This window comes from Notechis scutatus, chromosome 5, assembly GCF_049901735.1.
Source record: "Notechis scutatus isolate UNSWTSFEM ecotype Mainland chromosome 5, rNotScu1.2, whole genome shotgun sequence".
Lineage (NCBI taxonomy): Eukaryota > Metazoa > Chordata > Lepidosauria > Squamata > Elapidae > Notechis > Notechis scutatus.
Genome location: NC_142013.1, coordinates 28,806,431 through 28,829,049, shown reverse-complemented (window position 1 = coordinate 28,829,049; position 22,619 = coordinate 28,806,431). Strand labels below are relative to the sequence as shown.

At 34.7% G+C, this 22,619-nt stretch overlaps 1 protein-coding gene across 2 annotated transcripts in view; it reads right to left on the bottom strand.

The window, feature by feature from the left end:
- Window positions 1–22,619, bottom strand: part of LSAMP (limbic system associated membrane protein) — a 498,110-nt gene that overhangs the window by 151,616 nt on the left and 323,875 nt on the right. For both annotated transcript variants that reach the window (XM_087966398.1, XM_087966399.1), the window contains exon 3: window positions 7,912–8,037. In XM_087966398.1, the coding sequence (XP_087822524.1) occupies window positions 7,912–8,037 (126 nt within the window). The remainder of the gene's footprint in view (window positions 1–7,911; window positions 8,038–22,619) is intronic.

The following is a 22,619-nucleotide window of genomic DNA, read 5'->3' as shown; positions in this document are numbered from 1 at the left end:
GCACTTTTTTCCCCTGTAGAGTCCTTGGTACTCTCTGAGCTTGGTTCTTTGCATATATATATATATATATATGTTTTCTTAAGTTTTCGCGGGTACTTACATATATATATGTATGTATGTATGTATGTATGTATGTATGTATGTATGTATGTATGTATGTATGTATGAATGTATCTATCTATCTATCTATCTATCTATCTATCTATCTATCTATCTATCTATCTATCTATCTATCTATCTATCTACCTACCTACCTACCTACCTATCTATATGGATCTTTGGTTATTCGGGTTTTCTTCCACGTAAAATTGGAAGTATCTAGGCAACGTTTCGATGAAGTCTCATTCATCATCTTCAGGCTTGTGTCTTCAGCTCTGTGCTTCTCAGAGTGATATGAGCTTGCAGCTGCTTCTTCCTTTTAACTGCTAGTGGGGGTGTGACTTGATTGGCTGGGGGCTTGGCTGTGTTCTGATTGGGTGGGGGTGTGTTCTCATTGGTTGGGGGTTTGGCTGTGTTCTGATTGGTTGGGGGTTGGCTGTGTTCTGATTGGCTGGGGTGTGTTCTGTTCAGGTGGGGGCTTGGTTGTGCTCAGGTTAGTCTTAGTTGCTGGGGGATTTGAGCTGGTGAGCTGTGATCCTGATGTTTGGCTTCACGTTCGTGGTCGTGCCACATCTTCATAGTGGGCATCAGTTCGCTTCATGTATGGCTCGAAGGGTTTTGAAGCGGGTAGTGATGCAGCTGCGGTATGGCTTCTGGTCCATGGTCGTGTCTCATCTTCTGTGTGGGTGTGAGTCTGCTTTCTACATGGAAGTGTGGTGGTAGCATCTTGTGTGGCCCTCGTGCGTGTGGGTCTGGTGTCATTCTTCATGTTATGTACTCATTTGTTCATGAGGGCGGGTTTCCAAATGGCTGGTAGGCGGGAAGTATCATCTCGTTTATTCATGCTGTGTGGGCGTTTTTCTATCTCTATGGCTTCTCTGATTATTCTGTTGTTGAAGTGTTTGGTTTTGGCGATAGTTCTGGTGTTTTTAAAGTCAATCTCATATCCTGTGGCTTTGAGGTGTTGGACCAGGGAAGAGGTTGGTTCTTCTTTTTTGATTGGACTTCCATTCAACCGTCTCTTCCACAGGTGAGGAGGTCATCATCAGTTCTTTCATTTGTAACTGGGATAATCTGTGCTATTTTAATTATTCCAATAAAAGAACATTTAGGGGATTAAGATTATAAAAAGATGATTATGATCTATATATCTAACCATAGACAACAATTGTAAAAATGTGGTTTCTGAGTACTGATGGTGTTCCGTGTAATGTGTGAATAGGGATTGGTCAAAGAAAGGAGAACCATAAACCACTCCTAAGGGTCTGTGAGGTGGATATGCCAATAAACTGAAGACATTTGGAATCCTCTACTGAGTGGACAATTATTAACTGGAATCAAGCAAGAGGATTTGTGTCAGGTTAGAGGAGTTACTGCGGTTCAACTATCTTGCACACTCTGGCTCTGCACTGTAACAGACCAAAAACAGGAATAGCCTTCTGATCTGTCCTTCAGTTCTCAAAGTGACAATTGACTGTCACCCGAGTTAAAGGAACACAACGTAGTAGAAAAGTATAAATGGGCAACAATTGGTGAACACTACTGAACAATTCTGCTACTTTGAGTGAACTATCTGTGCTTACTCTCTCCAATACTAATCACACTAATCTGAAAAGACATCCCTAGCAGCTCCTCCTAATTAGGACACATATCTCTTTTCTTACCCCACTGAGAAAGCAGCATGACTCACTGGATATCTTTGGGTGTTTTACGTGAGAATTGAGAACTGCATGAAATGAGCTAAAGTACTGTAACTTGAAATCACTTCTGTATAATAGTTGCTAACCATGTCCCAAAGATTTATTTATTTATTAAATTTATATGATTGTCCACTTCAAACAACTGACTCTGGGCAACGAACAATCATAAAATAAATTTAATCCAATTAAAAACTAAACACAGCATATACATCAGCCAAGAAAAATTATAATCCATAGATTATATATAACTATATATAACTATATAACACCAGACTGTCAATTATTTGGAAGCCTGCACTCACAAACAAAAAAATCTCCACACCACAAGCCAGGCAAACACCTGGGCACAAACAGATCCCCCCTGATACCTCCAGCTCAAACACACCCCAACCAGGCACCCAGATGAAACCTAGCTTCCTAATAAATAAAGGTCTGGGCATATAATGTGATCTGGGCATATAATGTAATCTTCAAGCCCTCACAAAAGGCCAACATCTTAATCTCTGGAGGGAGAATGATTCAGAAGGCAAGAGTTGCAGTACAGAAAGCTTCTCACCTAGTCACCATGAGCCAACATTACAGGTAGTCTATGACTTACAGACACTCATTTAGTGACTATTCAAAGTTACAATGGCACTGAAAAAAGTGACTTATGACTTTTTTTCACACTTACGACTGTTGCAGCAATCCCACGGTCACATGATCAAAACGTAGTTGCTTGGAAACAGGCATGTATTTATGACCGTTGTAGAGTCCTGGAGGGAGTCATGTGATCATCCTTCACAATCTTCTGACAAGAAAAGTCAATGGGGAAGCCAGTTTCACTTAACAACCATGTTACTAACTTAACAATTGCAGGGATTCACCTAGTTGCAGAAGGAAATGGGGCAAAACTCATAACAACTGCTTGCTTAGCAATAGAAATTTTGAGCTCAGTTATGATAATGTCGAAGATTACCTGTGGTTTGGCTGATAGGACCTGCAGCATGTTTATCCTGCCAGACTGGATTGGATGGGTAGAAACAACTGGGAAAAGACACTTCCTTAGGTAAGCTGGTTCTAAGCCATGATGGGCTTTAAAGGGGACAACCAGTACCTTGAAGGGCACTTGGAAACACACTGACAACTAATGTAACTCATGAAGTGTTACATGTACAAGTACCTGCCTCCATTTAATACCTGTTCCACTGCATTCTTTCCTAATTGAAGCTTTCAAATGCTTTCCATGGGAAGCCCCATGAAGAGCATGTTGCAGTAAACCATAAAGGAGGTCATAAGGACATGAATGACAGTGAGTAGAGCCTCCCAGTCCCAAAATGAATGTAATTGGTGTACAATCCCAAAATATTCAAAGTCTCTTTTAGAAATGTCTGCCACCTGCTCTTTCAGCAGGAGCTGTGAATCCAAAAGAACGCCCCATATCACACCAGGGCTAGATCCCACCCATCCAGGACCAAAGGTAAAAAAGCTTGACACCAGAAGTCAAGCAATTATATTCACATCATGATTGGGTTGAGCCAAAGCATTGATTGGGACAAGACATATATAGCATCATTCAGGCAGCCTGCGATAAAGATATAAAGGTAGGTATCATCAGCATATTGATGATACTTAAACCTACCCCATTGGATCATCTCTCCCTGTGGCCTCTTGTTGATGTTAAAGAAGTGGAGAGGGAAGACCCAGCCATGTGGCACCTCACAAAGGAGGGGGGGCTACAGGTTGGCTCTCTTTCCTGTCCGATCACTACCAATTGGAGTAAGAGGAAGGAGAACCAGCACAACACAGGGCTTCCACTCCTATCTTCCAAAGCCAGTCAGAAAGGATGCCGTGATTGATGACATCAAAGGTCACTGAGAGGTCAAGAAGAGCAATGATGGATGTAGTGCTCCCCTGTCAGAGGTCATCCCAGCCAATGCCATTTCAGTTCCACATGCTAGTCTAAAAGCTTAGGGAACTCCATTGCCAAACCAGCCGCAGTGTCAAGAAACTCAGGCACCAAAATTGCTACACAGCAGGGAAACTGGTATGGTAGCAACAAGCAATCATTTGAAGAACCGATTCTTTTGATTACATAGCTCTAAACTAATTTTCTGTTGGAGATGTAGATTCCAGTACACACTGATTGTTGACTGAAACAATATGTAAGTACGAATCACAAATCATCCATTTACTAGAATGTTAATTTTCTCTCCAGGATAATCTTTGGCAGTCCATGCCAAGTCCAGTGGGGTTGTTATGGGGCCAAAAACATTATTGAAGACACATAAGGCTGCATGCTTTGTTTTGCAGCATTCCAGCTTCATTCTTATTTAAAACCTTTAAAAAAAACAAGAAAGAACAATACAAGCAAATAAAAAGGGTGGGACAGGAACCTGATGAACACCAACCTACTTCTCATAGGATTTATTGGTCCTCTGAGAACCACATTGCCTGTTCCAATTTCTTTTATTGAAGAGTAGTTATTTTCATAGGGACAAGAATAATGATTTATATTGTATTCTAATTAATATGTTGATTGAAGAATGAAACACCATATAGTGTAGGTTTGTACTTTTATATCTATATGCTACATGTGAAGTACTCACTAGCATTTCAATGCATTGCAACCTACTGTATTGTAGGGTATATCTAAAGGAAAATCAGGTTGATGAAAGAAAAAGAATGTATTTACAACATCTACTCTAATACACTTCTATGCTTCCAATAAAATAACAGAGAAAAAAACCCTAGAAAATAATGAGTGAATGAAAATCTATTATGAAAGAAGATCAAATGCCTGATAAGATATGACTTCCCAGCACGACTATGTTTTGCAAGTGATAGGAGAATAGGCAAGAGCACATATCTAAGCATATCTCCCTGGATGGCTGGCACATTTACATCTATACTGACAACAACAGAAGGAAATAGCTAGGCAATAGTCTTTTCAAAATTAAGTGGAGGAAACATTCTGTCTTACTGGCTCTGTTCAATGTTATTTTTTGGCCTAGATTCTTCTTTGTACCAATTTCTTTTTGGCAGCATTGCTATTCCTTACTTATTTTGTAGCCTTTTTAAAAAAAAACTAGGGATGAGCTGAAGCCGCAAAACATTTTTCTGGATTTCTTTCCTCATTCTGTAGTGTTCTTACACTTATGAATAGACCATGAATGGTCACAGTACAGATATAAGATGAGAACCAGTACAATGATAACATAGAACTTGAAATCAGTAAATTATTTCAAATACAGATTTAAAAATCTGTATTTTTGTATTTAAATGTATTTCTAAAACATTTAAAAATCTTTTAGAATTTATATATTTAGGGTGTGCTATTACCACCCTGTTTCCTTGTTCCCAGATGCAGGGTTGGAGAAAGCTAAGGCATATTTTTGCACATCTTATCAAAGGAATTTTTTTTTTTCTGGAAACCGTACTGGCTTTACCCTAGATTTTAGCCAGAAATTTGACTGATGATTTGATAAGCTTCAATCTGCTTTAGGATGGTATAATTTAAATTAACCAGAATGAAAGTAATCTTCATATCTTCCATTCCTATAATCCTTCTTTCCTACAGTTCTCATTTTTTTTCTGTGCACAATTTCATAAATTTCATGCTCTGGAAATTTCTGTCTGACAAGACTAAGTTCTTTTAACACATTTTGCTTGGTATTATCTTATTTTGAAAAGGATAATCTCTCAGATGAAATTTATGGTCTAGGCTTGATTTTGTTTTCCTCATTAATCTGAATAAATCCAAAATTCATCTATAATGTAAGCAAAATTTCAATGTGGAAACATTTCAGTGGTCTAAGTTTTGAATTTGTACACAATTTATAACAGAATACTATAAAATAATCATTATTTTACAAGTTAGCACAACCACTGAAAAATTATAGAACAAACAACTTGATGACCCCAAACTTTCTGGCTTGGAAGAGCAGTGGGGGAGAAGAGAGGGGTTAATTCCTTCTGAGTGGTAGGCAGACACCTGCTACTTGCTCATGGGGAGCTTAGCACATGCACTCGCCCGCTGCTTGCACTGCCTGGTTCCGAACAGTCCATGGCCCGGTAGTGGGCCATGGCCCGGGGGCTGGGGATCCCTGTTCTAGATGTTTGGAATTTCAATTCAATTAGCATTGCCAATAATCATGTGTTAGAGAACATCTTGAGAGTCTTACATTATCCACCAATGGAACAAAGGTTACCAGCAAACCAATCATGTTTCTATACTCGAAATATATATCTAAAATTTCAGTCTTCTTCACATAAAACTGCTGTGGTTCCCCTAATATTACTTTTTCTAGAGAGAAACAGAAGTGATAAGATCTATTGTTCACTAATCTGCATGGTGATAGGTTTCCCGAAAAGCTGCATTATTAGGGAATACCATGTGTTTGACTATATACATTATTTAAAATATGATCTCTGTATCTGCATGTCTATCTATTTTTATATCTATCATGTCATTACTTTATTACATGAATATGGTTTCATTAATGCAGACACATTTCTAATGTAGAAAAGTGAAAAGAGCTTTTGGGCTCTTGTGATAGACCCATCTGTCTGTTTTCTTTTGTCCTTTCATCATAGGTGAAGATAAGGGAAGCATTTAATAAGCTTTTTACATTTATCATGGACACTAATGGAAGTTTTTGTTTTGTTCTATTTTCATAATGAATGTGCATATGAATTGTTATAGATGCTTAGAGTATATTATGGTAGGATAATTATCAATATTATTATCATGGGAGAAAGCGAGATAGGCAGATGGAGTTCTCAGAGCATACTTCCAGTGAACCATCTCTCTTTCCAAAAAGAGTTTTGTTTTTTAGCCAAGGCCATTTATTTTTTATAAGATTTTTTGGCCTCTCAGGGCACATATTGATTATGAGTGATCATGTGATGCATCACCAATGTTAGCAGGATCAAAATATTATACTTGATAAAAATCCCATACTTTTAAGATGTTTTTGCATCTTGTTGGGGCAAAGATTGGAGCACTAAAGGTAAAATATTTCCACAACAATCTCAAAAACTAAAACCATACACAAAAGTCAAATTTCAAATGCCAGGGTGCAATCTACAATTGCCTAGAAGCCATTGAAAGAGAATTGAAGGGCAGAGACCACATGAAGCCTTGTGGAATGCCCATCCTATTTTAAATATCTTTTCCAGCCTTGTAAACTATGGTTATGCATCTTTGGGCCATTTACTATCATAAGTTTTTTAAGACTATCTAAAGCATTTTGAAATATGTGAAGCACAAATGTTCAAAAATATTCCCCCAAAATAGTCATAATCATTTATTTATTTAAATAAATAAATTTAAATAAATAAATAAGTCTAGAAGGAAGAAAATTAAACATTTATTTATTTATTTAAATTTAATATTTATTTAATTTTCTTCCTCCTAGAGTTAACATTTTACGACAAAATTAGCCTGATGTGTAAAATTTTCATGAGAATGAAATTTTACAAATTCTGAGCATGGTAGGAAACTTGTGACTTTGCATATTTCAGACATACTAAAATAAACAATGTAAACTTATTTCCTTGAAGTGTTACAATGCCCTTTCTAAGACAATCAAGCATTGACATATTAAAACAGCAACTAAACTGTCACTTGGCTGAACTTGCACTCAGTTTCTACTAACATTTTCTCTTTGAATAAAAAAACCATGTAAAAAGGCAGAAAGAAACAAGAAATCAACTTGTTTTCTTTGTTAAAATATAACATACATCATTTAAAGAGACAAATGCTGTAGATAAGAAAAAATATTATCACCAGAAAATAAGGCCTTTCCTTTTTCTACCACTAAAGTTGGTTTCTTTATTGCTATAATGTTTTTGTAATGTAAAAGATACTGGCTATCTTTTATTAGGCAAAAAGAGATGGTAATATACAAATCCAAACACAGAGAATACTTGGTATGGCCAGATCTACAAATGTCTTTGTAACATGATCAATCCAACTAACTTTAAAAAAAAAACATGTTTCTGAAATATTTATAATATACAGTAAGACAATAAAAGCAATTTGATGCTTCTAAACGTTTGTTCAAAATCATGTTCTGAAATATTTATAAATGACATGTAAGACATAGAGGTACCAACCATGGCTTCCTACCTGTTGGGGTGAGATGCCTCCAGGTGATGACAGGTTCAGGACGTCCATTTGCCATACACACTAAGGTCACATTACTTCCTTCATTCACAGTGACATCTGAAGATATGTTGGAGATCTTTGGTGGAACTGCAGGAACAAAAATGGTCGGTCAGAGTTGGCCTTAAGTTGATCCAAAACGACATAAAATGTGTTAAAGAGACCATTCTGAATCCTGCTGGTACAAATAAACAGGAACGGAGTTTACAAATGGCACAGAAACATAATTTATGCCTTACTGAATGAACCATAATTGTTTGCTTGTTTGTTTGTTTTTACAGCAATTAAATTAAAATTAGTTAAACCATATTATGCCTTAAGGCATGTTGAATGAATCACACCATGTTGTCCTACATTTCGGTCTCTTGCAGAGCTGCTCACAAGTTTTACTTAATTTGCTGGCTTTTTATATGTCAGCTCAAAATAATTTATGCTAACTATGCTTACTCTACTAAAGGTAGAGCTAGCTTTCAGTTTAGCTGAACACAAGGACTGAGGTTCACACACTGCAATAAGTTATAATTTAAAAAACACAATGGATTTTAAGTCAGCACCAAATCATGTTAATGAATGGAGTATGGGGACCTGATACATGGGCCTGAGCACTTTAATGTCTAATTTAACTATCTTTCTACAAATGAAATCAAAGTACCTGCTAGAATGAATATAATAACAGTATCCATATTTAAGAGATTTAACCAGATCCGTCTTGCTATTTTCATTATGGTTGCATTGTCTTCAGGAATTTGCTGTGAAATATCTCACAGAGTGAATATCCTCATGTTTTAGTTTTAGTTTTCACTTCAAGAGTCCTTATGATTTTCTAAATAATAGTGGATAATTGAATCAAATGGAAACTGATGCAATACAATATATTTCTATGGCCAAGTATATTATTATATTTGGCTGTAGCAATATAGCTGGGTAATGAAAATGTATACAATGTCATTGCTCTTGCTGTTGTCAGAATTATGAATCAATTTATAGAGCTCTGAATAATTAATTCTAATCTGTATGCAGCCCAAAATAACATTGTGGAATAATCTTAAATAGTATTTTTTAAAATGAGATATATAAGAAAGAAACAGATCAACCTAATGCTCTCTAGATATTTTGGATCATAACCCCCACAGTCATTGACACTGCCAATGCTGCAGATGGTTCTGGTAATTTAATTCATAATATTTGGAGTACATGGGACTATTTATACTAGTCTCTTGCACTTGAAAATTTATTGGGTAATGATTTGTCTGCTGTTTTCTGACTCAAGCTAGGTTCATTGAATTTTATTTGGGTGGATAAAAACCTGAGACAAACACTAGGAATTAATTTGAAAAGCAAGAATCAAAGAAACAGTAAATGTGATGAGATGGATTTAATTTATTATATTTTTATACAATTTCATACAATTGTACTTTCAAAAGATCTTTAAGTTCTTTCCTTTGCCTGAAAGATACTTAAAATCCATCTGAGCATTAAAATGGGACCAAGTTTATGTGGGAGGTTTTTTTTTGCATATCTTCCATAAAATTCAATAGTTATTTTCCATTAAAATGGTTGTTCTCCTAGAAGTACCATATAAAAAACATAGGTATTAATATATTAATAAAACAATTGTATTACTATCCCATGTCCTAAGAAGTTCATTTCTTCCATGTATACATTTTAAAGATCATGTTTCCTCTTTCATCGGGAAACCTCTGCTCGCACTGTGTATTTAAATCTGCATTTGCATTAAGCTCAGAGATAAAAACATCCTTCTATCCAGGAGTGGGATTCAAATTTTTTAACAACCGGTTCTGTGGGTGTGGCTTAGTTGGTGGGCGTGGCTTGGTGGTCATGTGACTGGGTGAGCATGGCTTGGTGGTCATGTTATTGGCTGGGTGTGGCCAACTCAATATCACTCACATCGAGGCATGCATCTCCTCCCCTGGCCTCTCATGACTGTGGGGATGCTGCAACAGTCGTAAGTGTGAAAAATGGTCATAAGTCACTTTTTTCAGTGCCATTGTAACTTTGAATGGTCACTCCACACAAGCAAAGTACCAGCAAAGGAGGGAAAAAAACCTCCAGAGACGTTCCTGAGATAGGAAGTCTAGTCCCGCCAAGAATGTAATAAGGGTTAATGGAGAGGCAGTTTCTGTAAGCAACACCAGAATGTTTCCTTCCTGCCTTCCTTACAGGATTAGGCCAGTAATTTCTTCTAACGACGGGTTCTTCGAACTGCTTAGAATGTTAACAACCGGTTCTAGCGAATAGGTGCGAACTGGTAGAATCCCACCCCTGCTTCTATCCCATTCATTCCAGAAAAGAGAAGACTAACCTCATTCATTGCACATAATTCAAGAGCAGGGGCCAAAAAGGAAAAGCTGTCACAGAACACAGCAACCAGGATTAAGCAAATGACAGAATTATTCAAAAGTATTATTTTAGTTTTGAATGTGTATTAGTTGTGCTTTGTAAACTCCAATGCTTCAAGTAAAATAGAGACATAGCCATACATTCCTATTGTAAAGATTAATATTGAAGTTTCGTTGTCTTATTAAGAGTGTAACAAAGTTCTACTTTACTGAATATAGTCTACTGAAGCTGAATTCAAAGCAATGAATTCAAAGCAAGATCTATGGTTATCAAACCACAATATTGTTTATTTAAATGTGTCGGTTTTTATAAGTGCATCTCCACAGTTCACTCTAAATTTAATTAAAGATCAAGAACTATAAACAGAAGAGACCAAGGAACTTATCATGCCATATTTTGACAGGGCATAAAAAGGCATACACTTCTCACAATGCTAAAAATGTTCTATTTCTGATTAAGCCATAATAATTTGTGTATTTGCATAAAATATTAATCAGTAAACTTAAAAATATGATACAACTCTGCTTTATAATTTTATCATCTTTTTCAGTGATGCCTTCCTTCTTGCTGATGTCTGAATGTTATGATGCTGATGGTTCTTTCTAATCTACTATTATGCTATATTAATTTAGCCTTGAATTTGCCTCTCCCTTTATTTTTTCTCCTCCCTCCTTGATTTTTTAAAGAGAGCATTTGTTATTTTAAGTAACTAGTTTTTTTTTTATTTAAATAAACATTATACAAGATATAGGCATGAATTATTCCTGAAAGTCAAAATTGTAGATATGGGATGGAAACAAAACAAATAATAAGACATCAAAAGAAAGGGACAGATGATGAGAAGATAGGTAGGCAGAAAACTGATTATGAAAAATCAGAAAATAAGCACAGGCCTTGAAAAATTAACGATGTTTAAATGTATGCAGTATCTTCGAAATAAAACTTGTTTATTACTTGGAATTCAGTTCATATGAATGAACCATTATCTCTGAATAAAGATGAATGTATCTGGACTATAATCTAGAAGGGATCTTGATTTACTCATACCTGGAATCCCTTCATAGGTACTGAACCGTCCAAAAAACATGGGCATTTCCTTCCTTCCTTCCTTCCTTCCTTCCTTCCTTCCTTCCTTCCTTCCTTCCTTCCTTCCTTCCTTCCTTCCTTCCTTCTTTCCTCCCTCCCTCCCTCCCTCCCTCCTTCCTCTTAGAGCCTTCCAGAACTGGTGGGACTAAACTTTTTGGAAGAAAAATGGAATTTAGGATCAAGGAATAAAATTGTGAAAATTGGAAATTTAGTATCTTTTTAAAAATGCCTCAAAGTTTGCAACACACATCTACTCTGATTTCCAGTGCTTTTGTATCTCTTAAAATAAAGAAAAAAGGTGTAATATTTGTCCTCTAGCAGTAGAGGGTGCTGAAATACTGAAAAAAAAAAAAAACATTTCACCCTCTGCTGATGAAGGGAAAAAATGCATCTATTTTTAAAGATGGAAGAAATTGTTATCACCCACCTCCCTCACACAGATATGAATAAAACATTTAAAATGTAAGTTAAATATTAATAATAAAACTAAACAAATGTCACATAAAACCTGATGGGGCCCTTAAGCTGATAACAACACATCAGAGTAAAAATGTTGTGAAGGACAAAAGCCAGGAACTTCTTCCATCATTCCAGTCTATCAACAACCATAATAAAGCAGTTTGGCACCCACCAATTCTTCCCCCTTAATACACCAGCTATGCTTTAAGTAGCCTTCAGGATTTGTTAAGGAATTGTTTCGTCTCTTTGTCCACTAAGTCTCCGACTTTCACTATTTTCTCTTCAAGACTTCACATTATAAGGGAATTCACTGAGGGTCAAACTGCTCTTAAGTGAGTGGATATTTTATTGAACCGCCAGTATCCATTTCATTTTACAGTAAATGTTTTGCAAGACAGGAATGTTGGGTGGAAGGCCTTTGATCCTTGTCAATTCTATTATTCTACAAAATACTTTCTTGCATATAAGTCAGAAATAACCATCTGTAATGCACACAACTGTATAGTTTGTGTTTCAATGAGATCTCAAGGTTTATATCAGTGTTAACACAACCTAAGACATTGTACCATAACATCCCCTCAATACCGAATTATAATAATTTGACAAAATGCAGCGTAATAAAAACTGATGTAAACAATGCATTCATATAAGGTGAAATGAATTAATGGACTTTTCTGTTTTTCTCTTCCTCTCCACCACAATACCATTTGTTCATTTTTCCATGTCAGAAGCTCAGGCATTTGCTCATGGGAGACAGATAAAAGGTAGAAAATGAATTGTTTGTAGCTAAATAACTGAGTTATTAACACATGTTAAATAAAAGATGGCTACCTAGCTTTTAAAAAACAGGGCTTTGTATAAACTTCCAACAACACTATGTGTCATCCATAGTCCAGGTAATATTCCAAGGCTTGTTTTTTTGGAACCATTTACACTGATGTAAAAAAATAAATAAAAAAGAGACAAAAAATGGCATGGAAGACCCTAGAATTGGCATACAATATGGAAGCAAGTTTGAGGCTCTGCCTTAAAAACTAGGTTTACTTGGAATAAAGGAATGAAGAATGATCTGTAAACTCATAAAGGCCACATCTTTTCTGAACAAGGACACTAATATCATTTCCTGACTTAATATATGTAAAATATTCTCAACTCTTCATGATTAGGTCAATTGGAGCCAAATGTTGGTGCTTCTGATCATCTCTTTCTTTCTCCATTTGTACTTATACATCTAGTGCTGTATCACCCATGCAAAACCATTGTTCCATTTCTCTTCTGCTTTGATAACTTTATTTAAACATACTGTATATCTTGCAAAGAGAGAAAAAAAAGGAAGGCAAGGAGATAGGAATGTGATAGAGAGCTGGAGATGTATGGTATTCTTCTTAATGTTTCTTAAATGCATGCTTTCAGTGCAGCCACAAAGAGCAGAATGCTTTCAGTTTACTTTACAACTGCCTGCTGCTCATTGATCACTGATGCACACACTGCATGTGTGTCTAAATGAACTAGTGTATAGGTGTCAAACTCGCCACATCACATTACGTAACATTTCATGAACTTTTTCCCATTTGTGGAGCCAGGGGATTGGGTGTGGCCTGTGCATGACATATCCGCCCCATGGGCTACCAGTTAGACATCCCTGAACTAGTGCTTACTAAAGCACATAGTAAGAAGAATCTTCCAGAATTACTCAAGACAATAATTTTCAATTAACAATGTTAGTGCCATTACGAGTCACCAAAAAATTCCCTTAAATGCAAACAAAAGAAAACACGTCCCTCTTGTCCTACTCCACTCTCCCATGGTCTGCTATCTTACTGTACTTAAAGCACACATTAAGGTTTTGATAATCTGACATTCCTTTGACATTCTAAGGATGTCACCTAATGAATGAGGGAAATGAGTTAGCTAATGCTTGGTAATGTTCAACTTTGGGAGATGAGAACATCATTAAACTTTCATCTAGGAAAAAAAAAAGTTATAGACATAATAATCCTGCACAGAAGCTCCCCAATTAAGCTTTAAGAATTGTAATTTTCCTCTTTTCTGGCTCCTAATTAGCAACATTTTTCACCAAATACAAAAAAAATAAATAAATTACCCCTTGGTGAAAAAGAAAAGGGACAGAAGGCTTTGCTGCCCATTACATGCACAGACACCTTAAGCTCTTTGGAGCTGACATTTGTTTGGTACAATTAGTGATCATTTCTGAGGGCAACTAATTGGCAGCAAATTGGACTCATTAGTAACTGTTGAGTTAAAGTGAAATGAAAAAAAGAATGGGGATTTATAGAGGACCTGAACTGGTAAATAGGATTATATGGCTAATTTCCTCCTCCCACTCTACACCCCTAGGGCTAATCACACCTATATGAAGAAAAATATTGCCACTTTTATCCAACTGAGTAACTACCAAAACAATACCCAAGATTTTGGGGTCAATGCATGCTAATACCTATCCGTCATTTTGAAGCTATAACAACCTACACAAACCTCTTCATTAGTAGTAGTAGCAGCTACTTGATTTTTAGTTCTATTTTCAATGTTTGTTTTGCTGAACATAAATTTACAGCAATGCATGAATAGCAATTATTCCAATTCAATTCTTTATCAAAAGTAAATTTAGAAAGAAAGTTTAACTTTCTTTTCTAGATAAGAAAGTTTCAGTAGGGATGAAATAAGTCAGAAAATTAAGACTTTGTTTCTTCCTTTAAACCAGAAAGTTATCTCTTATTGATTGACCATTTGTACTGTAATATATGTATACGTGTGTGTGTGTGTGTGTGTGTGTGTGTGTGTGTGTGTGTGTGTGTGTGTCTATAAAAGCAAGATAAAAATGTAATAAGAAATGCATGCAAAGCCAGAATTGAGAAAACAGCACAGACAGCAAGTACTGTCTCTGTAAAAGAAACTGAAGAAACTTGCAGGAGTTAGCTTCTGCAAGAAGATAGCGTAGACTAATAGCCTGAAAAAGTAGCAACAATGGTACAAGAAATACCATCTGACCACAAGCAAGAACTGGTTGGACAGTAAAGTTGACAAATAGAAAATGAAGATGCTAAAGTGCCCTGGAACTTTAAAATTTAAATAGACAAACACCTGCCTTATTTAACAATTGTTAATAAGAAAGACAACAGCATCTGGATAATGGACATTACAGTACATGGAGAATAAAAGAGAAAGAACTGGAGAAAATCATAAAATGTAAAGACTTGAAAATAGAAATAAAACAACCAAGACAAAATAAAGCAAAGATAATACCAATAATAATAGGTCAACTGCAAAAGGCAGTCAACTGCAAAAGGCAGCTTTACCTGGAACAGCTTACATCCTGTAATGATACCTTTAAAACCATCAAACATCAACACCTACCTATCCTATCCTTTGGTAAGGTCTTGATATGTTTGAAAAAATGCCAAATACAGCCTAAAATATCTGGTCAGCTGTGTAACCAACTATAATAATAATAATTACAAAAGGCAGCTTTATTCAGAACAGCTTCTATCCTGTGAGAATATCTTTAATATTATTAAGCAACATCTGCCTATACCAGGTGCTGGGTTTTTGGACAAAAATAAAAAATCCAGTCTAAACATTTGGTGACTGTATGACCAACAATAAGAATAACAGAAACAGTAGGAGATAGCCATGATAGGAGCATCAATGTCAACTCTTTCTTTACTACGTCATGATTTAGAAACTGATGGCCATGTTAGACTTTCTAAAAAAAGTTAAAGAAGTTTATAAACCATGTTCCAGCAAAGTATTCAGAATAGTTGGCATTTTTTATTTAAAAAGACATGATACAGAGGCAGAAAGAAAATAAGCAATAATCTGGTACTTCATCTATCTGTCTGTTTAAAAGATTTATATGTCATACAATCTACTAACAGTTCTTGAAAGCGCATAAGATTTAGCAGAACAATATTAAATGTGATAAATAAAAAAACATAAAGTAAATCAGTAGCATTGAGAGACCTAGTTAAACAATTGGTTTAAGCCTTAAACTGTAATAAGTTGGGAGCTGGCTTTAAGACTATTGGAAGTTTACTCTTTAATATGGAGACCATGGAGAAAGAAAACAAAGAACTTGATGTCAAATGCTATTTGTGACAAAGCCCATAAAAGTACCCTACTGATGACCTAACCATGTGTTGTTGGCTGTGTAGTAGAAGTTTTTATTTTTATTTATTTTATTTATTTTATTTTGTCAATTGCTTACAAGATAATAGGTATAAGTAAAAACATAGTTATGAATACATGAATACATATAAGAAAAATAAAAAATATATAAAAGAAACAATAGGACAGGGACAGTAGGCACTTTGGTGTGCTTATGCATACCCCCTACAGACCTCTTAGGAAAGAGGTGAGGTCAATAGTAGACAGTCTAAGGTTAAAGTTTTTGGGGTTTGGGGAAAAAAACCACAGAGTCAGGTAGAGTATTCCAGACATTGACCACTCTGTTGCTGAAGTCGTATTTCCTGCAATCAAGTTTGGTGCGATTAAACTTGAGTTTGTATCTATTGTTTGCTCTTGTGTTGTTATGGCTGATGCTGAAGTATTCATTGACAGGTAGGACATTGCAATGTATGATTTTATATACTATACTTAGATCGAACTGAAGGCGGCATAGTTCTAGGTTTTCTATGTCTAGAATTTCAAGTCTGGTGGCATAAGGTATTCTGCAAGGAGTAGAGGAGTGGAGAACTCTTCTTGTGAAATATTTCTGGACTTTCTCAACTGTGTTAATATCAGATACATAATGTGGGTTCCAGACTGATGAGCTGTATTTGAGTATTGGTCTAGCAAATGTTTTGTATGCTCTAGTTATTAGTGTAATATTACCAGATAAAAAGAGAAAAAGTAGTAAATAGCTCAGATTTAAGCAGTGCAAGTTTGTACTATTATAACAGCACGGTTGGTTTGTAAAGTGAAAAACTGAAAGTCCTGATCTTCTAATATTAATAAACTTGAAAAAGATACATATCTCAAGTTATATATCGGTTCCCAAGAAATTAAAGATAAATTTTGTTAAGTCCATATGAAACTAGGCAAATGTCCTAGATGCCCAGATAATTTTTTTAAAAAAGCTATGGCTTCTAACATCTACATAGAATAAATAAATAAATACATTAAATTTAACAAAACACATAACTGTTTTGCTATTCGTTAGAGAAAACCTGAATTCCAAAGCCAATTTCTTTGTTCCTGGACCTCCTCCAGCTTCTGGGGTCATTTATCAGAGTTGTGGGATGATGGAACACCCGCAGCTCAGACACTGCAATTTATATTTCAATGTTGCTGAAGTTCTGCTTTTGCCTTTAAATGATTCAGATTTCTTAAATACCAGTAATGAAGAAGAGTATGGAAAAATCTGTGTTTTGCATGTGAATTAGAAAAAGCATCTCTGTCTCCCTCTGAATGTTGATTGTAACACTCTGGTACTTAGACAGCCAAGAAAACTGGCAGAAGTATTATGAATACTGACTTGCTATTCACAACAAAAACTATGAGAGATACTCAAAGTAAGTTAAAAAAATAACTGAAAATATGTAAACCTGTTGAGAAAAACATGGAGAAACCATTCACCATGTATACTGCCACATTCTAAATCAATTGCAGTTTATAGACTGCCTTCAAGTTCTGCCCCATTAACAATAATTGAAATAAGATTACCACTTTATGAACCATAAAGACATGGTCTTTCTCCTCCGAGTAGGTGAAGATTTATCACAACTGATTTATCAGGCGAAACTGTAAAAGTTCTTCCATGCTACTGAAGTTATGTGGATTCATGGGGACTCATGGCTGAAATCCTATTGCTAAAAAAGGGACAACAAACCTAAGCCAAGATGCAAAAGAACTGCATATGCAGGTAGTAGATCAAACTTTATCAATTTCTTCAAGAAAGAAACAATAAAACTGATTCAGGCAGATGTTAGCAATAATATTATACAGATGGGTAATATTGCCTAAGCTGACATCATATCCCCCAAAAGGATTGGAAACACTGGATCATATGTCTGTTAACTGTAACTTAGAATCTGTCAAGAGATGTTTTTATTATATCACATTGTTGTTGTTTTTAGAAATTTTCCATAATCAGATTCTCTGAATCTGAGAAAATAAGAACCTTGAATCTGAGAAACTGGGTGACATGGCTGCTTTTGTTGCAAATACCATATATATTTCAGATGCATAAAGCATCTGAGCTACAGTATTTTTAAATATTAGTGAAATTCAACGTAAGTGAAGTTACATTGGAGTTTTGTCTATGGGTGAGATGATAGCTTCAGTTCCACTTGGAGCTGTCCAGAGTCCTGTTTATCCAACACTGCTAGATCTTATATTCCGGCCCAACTATGCTCACTGAAAGCAACAGCATGAATCAAATAATATTTAGTTCCTGAGTTAATAGGAACAGAGATGTGACCACTGTCTCATGTCTTGTTTTCTGATCATGATGTAGTCAAACACATCACTGAGCACAGAACAGAGAGAAAGAGATTGAGATATTGGGCTCTTAAAAGCCCATATATTTCCTTTTCAAACCAGCATGCTAAGGGTGGTGGCTACCTAGTCCTTTTCCATTTTATCATTAGAGTGATTTACATTCATTATAATTAAACACGAAGTAGGCAATATGTCAATATTTGGATTGGCATATGGTTTAACAAGTTACTGAAGGCTTTAGATGAGTTAGGTAAGAAAAACTTACCTAACTAGTATCACGAGCTCTCCAGATGTCATTAAATTCAAAATCTATTATCCCTAGTGTTGATAGGAGCTATAGTTCATCCACATATGTAGGATTGCACATTGCCTAACCTTTCTTTAAATCAATGAATTGTCTGTCAAGTAGCAATTCTTTCATAAGAGTATATGATAGATATGTTTAAATAATTTATTTATAATAAAGGTAGGCTTTCAAATTACTTGAAAAAAATAATTGCATCTTTACACAGAGGCAGTGAAAACCCTGTATTTTCCATCTTAATAACATTGAACTATTGTATTGTAAAAGTTTTTTATTTTTTAATTATTTGAATGCATCTTTGAGAGAACAGTGTGGTTCCAGGTGTTTTACATTTTAAATCCATCATATCCACAATCACAAATACTTCCTAACATCACATCATTATCTATTACCAAATTTTCTTCTTTATATTATCATAAATTATTTTATATCAGTCTCTTTATTTTTAATCAATCTCTATCTTCCTTGGTCATATATTCAGCATATTTACCATTTAATCTATCCATATCAATTCATTAGTCATTACAGCTTTCTAACATCACATCATTATTTATTACCAAATTTTCTTCTTTATATTCTCATAAATTGCTTTATATCAGTCTCTTTGTTTTTAATCAATTCTTTGATCTTATATTCTTATATTCATCATATTACAGTTTAGTATATTCATGTCAATTCATTAATCATTCAAAATTTCATCTTAATTTATATTATCCCCTTTCCAATACTAAATTTGCCACTGTCGAATATATTTTTATTTTCTAAATGCTCCCTTCCCTCTAACTCCACATTTTTGCACAAATATATTTTCAGTCTTATTTTTTTAAGCCAATAATGTAAAACTTATAATAATGTATCCTTATTGCCTTATACACTTGAATAACAAAATATATAATTCATTAGAAATATTATCCTATACTATATAATTATATCTATTTCTCTATCAGACTCTACTTAACCTTCCCTTTCCCACCTTAAGTATTAGCCACTTATATCTTCCATAAACATTTATCTGTCTTGCTTAATTATCCTATTATACAGTCCTACTTTCATAATTGTTCCATTTTAATTATTCCTTCTTATTCTTTCTAATTCTTAATCCAAACTTCTCAAAATCTATTATATGTGTTTTACTACTGAGGTACCTCATCATGTTGAGTCTCTCTTTTTTCCATTGCCAACCATCATGTCTAAGTCTCTCTTCTGTCTTAGTTGATCATTTTTCTTTGGCTTGTTTACCATTCTCTATCATCTTTTGGCTTTTCCCCTTAATCCTTCCTCCATTTGTCATCATTTTCTGATATTTTTTCTCCCAGTTCTCAAAATTTATCCCCACCCTCTTCTCCTTTCTGTAATTTCCTAACATTTTCATTTATCAGCAATCCAATTTTAATATCTCCCTTGTTTATTACATCAATCATTAAAATCTCAAGTTCACTTTCTTTTTTCTTCTTTTGTATTATTTGTTCTTTCTCTTGTTCCGTTTCACTGGTTTCTCTTTTTTCAAGCTCCTCCCCTGTGTTTGTTCTTTCTTCTTCTACTACTGTCACCATTTCTGAGCTAATCTCTATGTTCTGTATTTTAGTGCGTAAGTACAAAGCTCTGTCGCACATCTTACTTATAACTCAAAGGTCCATCTTTATTTCTTTGCATATATCACTCATATTTATATTACTTATTATTCAAATTGTCCAAAATCTAGTAGTTTTTATTTTATTTAAACCAGTGTCTCTTTAATTTTTAATGTCAATGTCCTCCAATCTTTATTTCCCAATGATAATCAGTCAGTCACCAATAATTCCAGGGGTAATGTCCTATAAGATTACTTACTGTTTGATTTTAATATGTTTCAACTTCAAGAGGTCTTAATCTTCCTTTTATTCCTTTTTTGATTAAATTTTTTGATTAAATCATTAGTTTGAAGGGATCTGCAGGATTTTTTTTTTTTCATCAACCAGTGGCACTTTTAATCCAGTTTCACAGCCACCCCTTTTCAGTTTCTTTAAAAAATCAAATGTTATTTCTCTTTTAGAACAATTATTTCCAGAATTTAAAATAATGTCTTCCTATGCCAAATCCTGTCCGATTGCCAACTCCAAATTAGTGTTCTTCCAAATTAATTCCTTTTAGACTCTTTGTATTTCCCAATTTTTTTTCTATCTTCTATCTTCCAAACCAGCGCTGATACAATTCTTCATATATCTTCTCTGTTATAGTCTTTTTGGGGTAAATAAAAATAAAGTAGATTCTTCTCACCCTTCTCCATACACCATTCCTAATCTCCTCTCCAGCACTTCACTTAGGTGGTTCTCGGCTGTCCCAACTTTGTAGCAGCCATCTTGGCCGCTCTTCTCTCCATCATGGCATAAAGAGAAAGCTTGGGGTTCCCACAGGGGGGGGTGCGTTCTCCCCTGGAACCTCACCAGGTGCCTCTCCTTAGTTTCGCCGTGCGTCCAAGGTGACTTTTGGCCAGTGCTGGAACGGAGACCTCCATTCGTTGTTTCTGGTCTCATCACAATGTCAATCGGAAGTCAATAACATTGAACTTTTGAATATTTTATTGATTCTTTCCGCCTCCCTATTTATTAATATTAAAGTAGTCATTTTTTCAAAGAATACATTTAGTTTCTAGATAAGAAAAAGAAGAGTACTGAACTATGTAACAATTTGTCTTCTGTCCTTAGGTAGAGTAACTATGTAGGACATTTTTTTTTTTGCTTTCCTTTAGGCAGCAAAATAGCTTACTGCCACAAGTTCAGATGAACTTTCAGCACAAAATAAAAAATAAAAAAAATCAAGACAAGAATTTCTTTCTCCCCCCCAACACAAATGTCTATCATATCATATCCATCATTCGTGCTTCACCTGATTACACCCTGATAATATTTAATATCAGATAATAAATTAAATGTAAAAGTTTTGAATATTTGAGTAAACAAACAAAACAAATGACCCCAAAAAGAATTGAAAGCATATATAAAGTGTAAAGGACAACACATAATTCAAATACATGACAACTTCTTTACAGTAAGTAGCTCTGAAGTATCAAGTGCCTGCAAAGCAGGAACTGAAATTTTGCAAGACTTACTTTAATAATGTGTATTTATGTCCAAATTTCATAAGTGCTCCCTGAAACAAAATAACTAAAATGACAACTATTACAAATCCAGTTAAGTTAATGTTGGCATGTTCACAGCTTCTAATCCCAGTCTGCTTATAATAAAATATACATTATGTAACCTGCTCCTATTTGCATATGCATTTCAGGTGCTCATACCAAGAAGATACACAGAATACTATAAGGTCATGTCCCTATGAAATTATTCTATATTCTTTTATTTTGTTCTTTTATTTTATTTTAATAATCACTGTAATCAAGACATTGTTTTTTTTTAGAAAATTCATTAAAGGTGAAAGTCAATAGGATATAAAATAAATAGTTTTTGGAATACAAATGGTATAATATAAACATAACACTATTGCTAATTGATAACACTGCAGTGGATCTTGAAAAATGAAATAGATGTTTGATAATCTAGAATCTAATATTGAGTGAATAATGAAAAACTTAAAAATCATGGGATCCAGTTGCTTGTGTTAAAAACTGTTAAAGTATTAAATGATCTAAAAAAAAAATCTAAAATGTAAATTTAAAAATTCCCTTTAGGAGAAAAACAATTTAGGATATATTTATTTTTAATCTAAAATCTTTACTATAGTGTTATTCTAATATGCTAAGAAGAATTAAATGTGATTTAAACTCTGGAAGTTGACAATATGATGCAATGACCTAGTAGTTCTAGAAAATAATTTTCTGGACTTCATCGCTAAAGCATGTACTAATATTTTATACCAGCTTATTAATTTTCTTTCAAAACATTTCATGTTTTTCAGGGCCAATTTATTAAGAATGACACTATATGTATTTAGAATATCTCATGACTATACAATATGGACTTGATGTTTTGGTTGAATCTGAAGTTTCTTGAACACTAATATCATA